Source organism: Carlito syrichta, unplaced genomic scaffold, assembly GCF_000164805.1.
Source record: "Carlito syrichta isolate Samal-C Ts95f unplaced genomic scaffold, Tarsius_syrichta-2.0.1 Scaffold255663, whole genome shotgun sequence".
Lineage (NCBI taxonomy): Eukaryota > Metazoa > Chordata > Mammalia > Primates > Tarsiidae > Carlito > Carlito syrichta.
The window spans coordinates 8,849-19,466 of record NW_007199759.1 but is presented as its reverse complement, the minus strand read 5'-3'; the positions used below and the strand labels follow the sequence as shown (position 1 = coordinate 19,466).

The 10,618-nt window shown below is 46.3% G+C and overlaps 1 protein-coding gene across 2 annotated transcripts in view; it reads right to left on the bottom strand.

The window, feature by feature from the left end:
* The window catches only part of SLC2A3 (solute carrier family 2 member 3), a 15,629-nt gene extending 8,224 nt beyond the window's left edge, over positions 1-7,405 (bottom strand). Inside the window, exons 1-6 of one of the 2 annotated variants that reach the window (XM_008052077.2) lie at positions 7,173-7,405; positions 5,474-5,566; positions 4,272-4,432; positions 2,360-2,600; positions 1,617-1,779; positions 1,149-1,336 (exon numbers count right to left, since the gene is read on the bottom strand). In XM_008052077.2, coding sequence (XP_008050268.1) covers positions 1,149-1,336; positions 1,617-1,779; positions 2,360-2,600; positions 4,272-4,432; positions 5,474-5,566; positions 7,173-7,187 — 861 coding nt within the window. In that variant the 5' untranslated portion in view covers positions 7,188-7,405. The remainder of the gene's footprint in view (positions 1-1,148; positions 1,337-1,616; positions 1,780-2,359; positions 2,601-4,271; positions 4,433-5,473; positions 5,567-7,172) is intronic. The other variant, XM_021709555.1, reaches the window with a different exon arrangement.
* Between the last annotated feature and the right edge of the window lie 3,213 nt (positions 7,406-10,618).

Genomic DNA, 10,618 nt, shown 5'->3' with positions numbered 1-10,618 from the left:
ACTACACCTCAAAAAAAAAAAAAAAGAATACTCCTTCCCACAACCTATACTCAAAAGCAAGAAGTTGATATTTACATAGACTACAAGGGCAACCTGCCAAATGCTAGTTTCCATTTGGCCACCAACATTAAACTGTCAAACTCACTACTCCAGTTGTAACAAACATACAGACTGGTAAGGCCAGCTCTGCCTGAGGTGGCCAGTGTCCCTCTAGGCTTCTTGAATAGAGTTCTTATTTGTCTTCCTGAGTATTTACACAGATTTTCAACTGTAATTCCAGCACTTTGGGAGGCTAGAGTGAGAGGATCACTTGAGGACAGGAGTTCAAGATCAGCCTGAGCAATATAGCAAGACTTTGTTTCTTCAAAAAATATTTAAAAATTAATTGGATGTAGTGGTGGATGCTTGTAGTCCCAGCTACTCTGGAGGCTGAAGCAGGAGATCCCTTGAGCCCAGGAGTTCCTGGCTGCAGGCAGCCATGAGATCCTGTCTCTTAAAAAACAAACAAAAAGGCAGGCCAAACCCAATGCCACTTACCTATGGTCAAGTGTGTTTTTTTTTTTGTTTTTTTTTGAGTTGGAGTCTCACTCTGTCACTCAGACTGGAGTGCAGTGGCCACTCCCGGCCACCGCAGCCTCGACCTGCCGGGCTCCGGCGATCCTTCCACCTTCCATAGCTTCAGCCTTCCATAGCTGGAACTACAGGCGCGCGCTACCACGCTTGGCTAGTTTTTTATTTATTATAGAGATGAGGTCTTGCCAAGTTGCCCAGGAGGGTCTCGAACCCGTGGGCTCAGGCAATCCACTCACCTCAGCCTCCCAAGGCGCGGGATTACCGGCTGAGCCACTGAGCCCGGCTTAATTTTTTTGTTTCATTATAGAGATGAGGTCTCGCCAAGATCGCCCAGGCGGGTCGGGCTCAGGCAATCCATTCACCTCGGCCTCCCAAAGCGCTGGGATTACAGGCTGAGTCACCAAGCCTGGCCATTTTTGTTTTTTAATTTAGTTTAATTGTTTTTTTGTAGAGACAGGTCTCACTACGTTGACCAGGCTGGTCTCGAACTCTTGGCCTCAAGCTATCCTCCTAATCTTGGCTTACAGATGTGAGCCACCGTATCGGGAAAGGAGATACGAAAAGGAGATACTCACAGCATTGATTCCAGAGAGCTGCTGGGAGAGCTGGAGCACAATGGAGATGATAATGGGCTGTCGGTAGCTGCGTGCTCTAAAGAGCTCCAGAACAGTGACTTTCTTCTCTTGGGCCATCCTGGCACTCTCATCTTTCATCTCCTGGATGTCCTGGGACACATCCTGGGTGCCCCACAAGCGCTGAAGGACTGTGGAAGAGAACAACGAGATCAAGATGACGGGCTGCCCCAATTTCACTTTTCCTGGAAGACGGCTGGCAAGAAGCCACCAGAGATGGGGTGACCCATGAGCATTCAGACCTGAACCTGCCTTCATTCTTGAGGGGCGGGGAGTTTGACTCAACAGTAATGGGAACACTCTTCACTGAGGTGAAGGGGAAAGCGATGACAAAAAATGTATCCAACGCCCTCATCTTTAAAACCAACCACGCCTCTACAATTCTTTTAGTGAAACGTGAAGGATACTCACTCTGCTTAGCACTTTCCTCTTCATTTCTGTTAATGAGCAAGAATCTAGGACTTTCGGGGCAAAATGGAAGGGCTGCGCTTTGTAGGATAGCAGGAAGGATGGTAAAACCCAACAGCACGGGCCATAGTGCTTCCGACCCCAGGATGACTTCCAGACCAAAGATCTAGAAACCAGACAATGCTATAAATCTCATACTTTATAGGCCGCAAATCCATTTCAAAAGTTCAGAAAATTATTCTTTTTTTTTTTTCCCCTTTCTTTTTAAGTCAGAATCTCACTGTCGGCTGGGCTAGAGTGCAGTGGTATGCTCATGGCTACTACAGCTTCGACCTGCTGGGCTCAGGCGATCCTTCCACCTCAGCCTTCCAAGTAGCTGTGACCACAGGCGTGTGCCACACCCAGCTTATTTTTTGATTTATTGTGGAGATGAGGTCTTGCCAAGTTGCCCAGGCTGGTCTTGAACCCCGGGGCTCAGGCAGTCCTCTTGCCCCTGCCTCCCAAAGTGCTGGGATTACAGGCGTGAGCCACCACATCCAGCGAATCACCCATTCTTTTACTACAGGAGCAAATTGTGTTTCCTTTCTCTATCCTATTTTATTCTTTGGTATCTGTGAGCTACAACAACATCTGAAACTTACATGTGTAACTGACAATGTGCTAGATGTTCTTGAGTCCTTTGCCTATGTGAACACTTAATGAACCACAGAACTAACACTCATTAGGAATGAGAAGTTCTAGAGTACCTGGGCCACCAGAATCCCCACGACGATGCCCAGCTGGTTGAACGTGCCAAAGGCTCCCCGCAGGGCAGTAGGAGAGATCTCGCCGATGTACATGGGCACAAAACCTGTGCAGAGTCCACAGAAGAGGCCAATAATCAAGCGGCCCAGGATCAGCATTTCAACCGACCTAGCTATTTTACAGAATCCCATAAGGCAGCCGCCAGCGATAGCCAAGAGGTTGACGATCAGCATGGAGTTACGCCTGTAGGTGAGTCAACAACAGCGAGGTTAGCAAAGTGAGAGGCTCCAAATCTCTCCCCTTCTTTCCCCACTACTCTGTTCTTCTCCAGAATTATTCCTATCTTCTTTTTTGGTCCACATTTTCTTTTTCGCTTTTTCTATTATCAGAACATTTGTAGTTGGGAGCTGGGCAGAGTAGTGTATGCCTTTCGTCTCAGCTACCCAGGAGGCTAAGGCAGGAGGATCACTTGAGCCCAGAAGTTTGAGACCGGCTAGACCCCTTCTCTACAAAAAAAAATTAAAATTTAAACATTATCTGATAAAATAGATTGCCTTATTTTTTTTTTCTTTTTTTTGAGTTGGAGTCTCACTCTGTCGCCCAGACTGGAGTGCAGTGGCCGTTCCCGGCCACCGCAGCCTCGACCTGCGATCCTTCCGCCTCAGCCTTCCGAGTAGCTGAACTACAGGCACATGCTACCATGCCCGGCTAATTTTTTGATTTATTGTAGAGGTGAGGTCTCACCAAGTTGCCCAGGAGGGTCTCGAACCCGCAGGCTCTGGCAATCCACTCACCTCAGCCTCCCAAAGTGCTGGGATTACAGGCTGAGTCACCGAGCCCGGCCAACCTTATTAATTTTTAACTTGAATTCCATTTGTATTTCTAGAACATCTAGTTGGTGAACTAAAATGTTTCCTTTCTCAGTGGTTCCTTTTCATCGCTGAAAAGATATTCTATCCTCTAAAATATTAAGCTAGTGAAGAACAAGATTCAGCTGTCTTTTTTTGGGGAGAAGAATTCAGCTACTTGGCCTTTATCCATACTTCTCACAGACCAAGAATTACAAAAATAGGCCAGGCATGGTGGCTCATGCCTGTAATCCCAGCACTTTGAGAGGTAGAGATGGGAGGATTGACAGTCCAGAAGTTCGAGACCAGTCTGGGCAACTTGGTGAGACCTCATCTCCACAATAAATTAAAGAATTAGCCGGGCAGGGTGGTGGGTGCCTATATTCCAGCTACTTGAAAGGCTGAGGCTGCAGTGGCCATGAGCATGCCACTGCACTCCAGTCTGGCTGACAGAGTGAGACTTCTACTAAAAAAAAAAAAAAAAAAAATACAAAAATGTTTGTCCTCATCTCTACAATGAATCAAAAAATTAGCTGGGTGTGGCACGTGCCTGTAATTCCAGCTACTTGGAAGGCTGAGGCGGAAGGATCACCTGAGCCCAGCAGGTCAAGGCCGCAGTGGCCATGAGCATGCCACTGCACTCCAGCCTGGGCAACAGTGAGACTCCAATTCAAAAAAAAAAATAAAGAAAAAAAATGATTTCTAAGAATCCTGTGTAAAATAATAAAAACACTTGTAAAATAATAAAAACAACTTCAGACCTTATAAATAATGTTTCCGGAAAACTCCATAGTTGAGCTGACTAGAGAATAACTCTGAACTAGCCCAAGATGAACTGCAAAGGCCCATCTCTTGCAAGGTTGGGTGGAAGCTATGCAGATCAGCAGAGCTCCCGGCAAGAGCAGTCACATTTGTCACGTTCAGGGCCAGCTGGAAGGAGTTTCCTGTGATTAGAATCAAGGCGTTGTCACTGAAAGGCATCATCACCCCCCTGCCCCAGTAGAGACCCTAGTCCTCAGTGCAGCCAGAAGAGCCCACGCTTCCTAGCCCAGTTTCTGGTCCATACCTGCCAAAGCGGTTGACGAAGAGTCCAACGGAAAAGGAGCCGATCATACCACCCACGGAGAAGATGGCCACGCACAGGGACCAGAGGGAGGTGAGTAGCACACTGGAGGGAGATTGTTTGGACTTGTCTTCCAGAGTGTGATTGAGATAGCTCTTTATGATCTGTAAGATCAGATGGTGGGAGGACAGAGGGTTACAGCTGGATGAGAACAAAAGATCTGAACATCAGGGACAGGACTAAACATTCCTACCTCTGAAGAGGGAGACTCTTGATTTGTCCTGAAAACCCCAGCAGGTGGCAGCACTGATGCTCGTTGTCTGCCCCAGCCCTCCAAGAGCCACCCCCATTCTTCGCAACTAACCCCTGAGGGAGAGCAGAGGAAGTGGATCACCATGGGGTGAGACGTGAGAGGAAGAACGCTACGCCCAGGGGACAGGGAGCAAAAGAACCTTCTGCCTTGATTAAATGACTCCACGGAGCTCTCCACCAATATCTGTCCCTCTTCTGGCTTAGCCAGGCTAGAGATGCACCCAGGCTGGACTCAAACTCCTGAGCTCAGGGGATCAAAATTCGTCTTAAATTCCAAATTAATTTTTTTTTACTTAGAGACAGTCTCATTCTGTGACCCAGGCTGGACTCAAACTCCTGAGCTCAGGGGATCAAAATTCGTCTTAAATTCCAAATTAAATTTTTTTTACTTAGAGACAGTCTCATTCTGTGACCCAGGCTGGACTCAAACTCCTGAGCGCAGGGGATCCTCCTGCCTCAGCCTCCCAAGGAGTTAGGATTACAGGGGCGTGCCACCAGGCTCAGCCTTAAATTCTGAATTTTAAAAAAACTTTTTATTTATTATTATTTTTTTATAAAGATAGGGTCTCACGGCGTTGCCCAGGCTGGTCCCAAACTCCTGGCCTCAGGTGATCCTCTGCCTCAGCCTTCCAATGTGCTTAGATTATAGGTGTGAGCCACCACACCCAGCCAAATTCTGAATCCTTGAAATTCTACTTAAAGGATTAACTAACGTCCCTGTTCCAAATGCTTTTTAAAAAAATCTTGTTTTTCCTTTGAATTTTTTTATCTTAACGATGTGGGGTACAATTCAGGGTTAGGTATTCGAATATACAGGACGCAGGTCCCCTTGTTAATGAGGTGGGTCCCCCAGCCCCCATTCCAAATTCAAATTCTGGTGGTCTGGCACTCACCGTCTCGGGAGCATTGATGACTCCAGTGTTGTAGCCGAACTGGAAAGAGCCGATTGTAGCAACTGTGATGGCGAAGATCAGCGGTGGGGTGATCTGGAGGGAGGGGAGGACAGGGAGAAGAATCAGACCTTAAACTTCTGACCGATGATGGTCACTTATTAATGATGGAGCCCTATTAGGAGAACTTGCCTTATGAGTGGTGTGATAAGGACAAAAATCTAATGAGATGTAGGTAGTGGGCGGGGGACAAAAGGGAACAGGTTCTACTAAATTACTTATCTGGAGAGGAGAATGCGAAGTTAACTTGGGAAAAGTGGCAAGAAAACCGGGGAAGGAAAAAGTTAGGAGAAACTGCCTTCGTCAGGTTGAAGCATCACAAAACCTGCCCCAGGGAAAGGTAAGCATGGAATTTCGCCCAGGTACTGAGAGGGCAGAGGAAAAGCCCTGGGACGCATCCCTAAGAACTGATTATTTTGAAAGCGGCTAGATCCAGCATAGTCCATCTACACTCCAGACTTCGCAGAAGCAGAAGCGGTGGTGGGGGAGGAGTGTGGTCTCCACCCCCGGCCGCTCTTTGAGTCTCATCTCTCAAGCCTGTGTAACCTACTCCATTACCCACTGTGTCTTGGCCCCATTTGAAAGTCTTCCCTTTTACTCTTCTGGGTCTCCAACCTCCGGGAGGGAACGGAGAACACGGGGTCCTCCAAACCCAGCATAAAAGACACATTTCTTGGAGGGGAGAACCAGTCGCCTCTCCCCCTGCTGTGAATCAGTCAAGTGGCCAAATGGGTATTATTTTAGAGTTCCACCTTGGGACAGCTCCATTTTATGCCCGAGGCCATCCTCCAGGGCCCCTCAGTCCCTTTCTCCTTTCCTATCTTAAATTCCTTTCCTTCCAGGTCAGACAGGGCATCAGTTGGCGAATTGACCTTGCCTCCCAGCCACCTCAGTCCAGTCTGGGCATCGGTACCCCCGGGAGCCCATGCCAGTACAAGGCTTTCTGTGAAATCTTTTTCCTTTTAGTAAAACCCTTTTCTTTCTCCTCTCGTCATTCACTGTCTTTGAGGGCCTATTCCCCCCTTCGGTCCCATTTTTCCCCATCCCTTATTTTCCAATACGTTTATCCGGTGAAAATGCCTTTCTCCCTACAAATACTGCATACACAACACTCGAAAATATGGGAATATATTCTGCCCTCACCATCGAAAACCCAATGGGAAGGACAACTAGAATTCTCCTAGTATCCAGGGAATCTCGTAGGTTACGGAGCAGACGACACTGCCACACACCCAGAGCACCGCAGGTCTTTTCAAGGTCTAATCTTTCCAGGGGAGTCACCACACTGGCTGAGACCCACACTCGGAATCCACACAACCAAACAGAACTTGATCCTCTGAACACTCAACCATCCAGTCCTCGGTAGGGTATAGTTACATAAACCTGAGAAGCAAACACAACTTCTCCAGGTGACTTTTCTAGGATAGGAAGGTGCACGGAACTGTGACAAATCCTGTATTGAATAGGACATTCAAAGAGAACTGATGGAACTGTAGCACTGTATGCAGGAGAATGGAAAGGCCTTCATGGATGGCTTTTGGTGACTTAGGAGAAAACAGACCACGACCATCACCATTAAGACTTGGCTTTCCAAGGGTACCCCAATCAAGCAAAAATAAACCAATAATGATATCATTCTTACCTTCTGTGTCCCCATGGTCCTGATCTACTTTTCAAATCGTCAGGAAAGATCTAGGAATGGGATCCCAGAGACACCTCTTCCAGCCAACAAAACCTTCAAAATGTCCTTCCTAGCAGCAAGTTTTCTTCAGGTCCTCAGAAAGGTTCTGAAACTCACTCTCACCATTACGGCATCTCTGGCTGTGGCTGGGAGCATGCTATTTATAATCTCCGCAAAGGGTGGAGCCTGGAAGGGTGACAAGCCCCCCAGCCCCACCCTAATCCCTCCCCCAAATAATCCCGTGACCTCTCGGAATTTTGTGTTATCAGAATTTCAGCACTGCCCCCGCCCCCGACCTGCGGGGGAATAATGCCTCTTCTCGCCCCCCCCACGTAAAACCACATCCTGCCACTCTCTCCACCCCCCCTCCTTTTTTTTTTTAAAGCTCATCCTTCCCACTTCTAATAGCAGCCTCTTAGTTTCACAGACAAAATGCTACCGGAATTGGATAGGGAGGGCAAATACACTAGTTTTTGCTCTCACAGCTGCTCGGGATTAAATCGATGTATAGAAAAACAAGAATAAACATATCTGTATAAGGCGAGGTCACGCGGGTGCTACTATGCGAGATTTAAGGTTACTGGAAGGAGAGTAAGCGGGAAGAATTCAGGATTCCATGAATTTATCAGCTGCTTTTTGATTGTAGCCTGCGTGGGCAGTCTGGAAGGGGAGGGAAGGACAGCCCGAGAGAAGACTGTGGGAGGAATTTGGCCAGTGTGGGGATTTTGTCCTCAGTTTAGCATAATCTCACCTGGAGGGAAGGAAACCTGAATTTCTGGAAGAGAGACCAACTCTCCAGGGAGCAGGAAGAATCAGCAGCCTATGGGATACAATCCAAAGTCCTTAACAGGGCATTCCCCCATCCCACCCGTTCTGAATTCTGCATCGTTTTGCTTCTAGACTCAGGCTCATAGCATTTAGAAATGCAATAAAAATCAAGCTCAATTAAATAGATATTTGCTGGCTGAGCTCATGCTTATCCATCAAGTACTCTCCAAGAAGTTGTCGGTTCTTCAGTGAACAGGCCAAAAAAAAAAATTCTGACCCTCAAGGAATTTATGGCGTTTCCCTTCTTCCATTTCCAAAATAAAAAGGGACCAGGGCAAATGATTCTCACAACTGGAGATCATGAACATCCTCTTAGTTATGGACTGTGAGTTTGCTGAAAGAAACGTGCGAGATAAATATCTGATTACTAAGCTATACAAGAAAGCTGAACAAGATAAGTAGGAAAACAAAACAAGAAAAATGAGAACAGAGGAAGAAGGGATAATGAGGGACAGACAAAGGTGGCTCCACTGTGACAGTAAAACAAAGCGACACAATTTAGCTTGTGTTTGAAGAGTTGGGTAATGGGAGATAATATCGAGGCTTTGTTGGCAGAGGAATACAAGGGTCAAATTCCTAATGCCTATGAATTTGTTGCCGGCAATCCTTTCAGCACCAGAGAGGTGGGGTGAGATGAAGGAAACCCCGTAAATACATAACATTTTTCTCCATGATGAGCTGGAGGAAGTGCATCTCCCTTTATGGTTTTGATGGAGGGCCCAGAATTCAAATGGATACTGCTAGGCCTGACACAAACCTTTCCTGAAAGGAGATTTTTCTAAATCTCCTCTGAGGCCATCTCCCCTCCCCCTCCTCCCCCTGGTCTTCCAGGAAATGCTGAACTGAGGCCCCTTTAGTCACCACAGTAACTGAATTTAGCAGCCAAAGGAAACCGGCTATCCCATAGGGCAGTGCTGTCCAACAGAGATATAATGCCAGCGAGTCACAAGAGAAATTAATGGTGATAGTTATTTTATTTAACCCAGTCTATCCAAAATATCATCATTTCAGCATGTACTCAATGTAAAAACCAAGAAGAACGTTTGCTTTCTTTTTTGGTACTAAGCCTTTGAAACATGGTGTATATTCTACGTGTATAAGTTTAAGTGATATGTAGTCTTACCAAAAAACAAAGTTGTGCTTAACAGAAAAATCTTATAAAATTGCTTCAATAACAAAATTTAAATTAATTAAAACGAATAATTCAGTTCTTCGGTTGCATTCGTCGCCTGTAAGCGTACAGTGGCCGAACCATGCAATTTATAGTAAGGAGGCCATGCCAGGCACAGTGGCTCATGCCTGTGATTCCAATACTTTGGGAGGCCAATGCGGGAGGATTGCTCAAAGTCGGGAGTTCAAAACTAGCCTGGGCAACATAGTGAACTTTGTCTCTATAAAAAAATTTTTTTTTAATTGGCCGTGCTTTTCTCTTTTTCTTCTAGTCTTTTCTCTATATTTGACATTTATTATTTGTCTCACAATGTCATTCTTGGTTCTAAATCATTTTGTCTTTTCTTCTCTCCAGCCTTAATTTTTTTTTTTTTTTTTTTTTTTTGAGTTGGAGTCTCACTCTGTTGCTCAGGCTGGAGTGCAGTGGCACACTTAACAGTCACCACAGCTTAATGACCACCACAGCCTCGACCTGCTGGGCTCAGGCGATCCTTCCACCTCAACTTTCCAAGTAGCTGGAACTACAGGCATACACCACTGTGCCCAGATAATTTTTTGATTTATTGTAGAGATGAAGTCTTGCCAAGTTGCCCGGACTGGTCTTGAACCTGTGGGCTCAGGCAATCCTCTCATCTTGGCCTCTCAAAGTGCGTGAATTTTTTTTTTTTTTTTTTGGACAGGGTCTTGCTCTGTCATTCATGCTGGAGCACAGTGGCACAATCATAGCTCACTACAACCTCAAACCCCTGGGGTCCTTGTGGACTTAGGGAGGAGCCCCATTCAGTCACAGTCAAAGATCTGGAGATAATTATGAGAGAATAAGACTGCTAGGATCAGCCAGTAAGGCTAGATGCTCTAAAACATTATTCTATTGTCAGGGATTCCATGTGAGATCTTATTTTGTATTTTCTAAAAACAAAAGAAGAGGAAATATGAACTTCAAAATAGAATGGGTTGGGGAAGAATGTTATGGAATTCACACTTGATAGTATAATGTAGGTCTGCTTAGAATAAAGGGATTAAAGGCCTGGTGCCATGGCTCACGCCTATAATCCCAGCACTTTGGGAGGCTGAGGTGAGAGGATTGCCTGAGCCCATGGGTTCCAGACCAGCCAGGGCAACTTGGGGAGAACCCGTCTCTACAATAAATCAAAGAGTTAGTGGGGCGTGGTGGCGTGTGCCTGTAGTTCCAGTTATTTGGAAGGCTGAGGCAGAAGGATTGCCTGAGCCCAGCAGGTGGAGGCTTCAGTGGCCAGGAGCCTGCCACTGCCCTCCAGCCTGGGTGACAGAGTGAGACTCCCGTTCAAATAATTAGATAAAGGGAATAAACAATTGAGATCTCTAAATCCCAAATGCAGGTGTCTGCAGAATGTTAATCTCAGTCCTAGATTAACGCAGTTTTGTGGGAT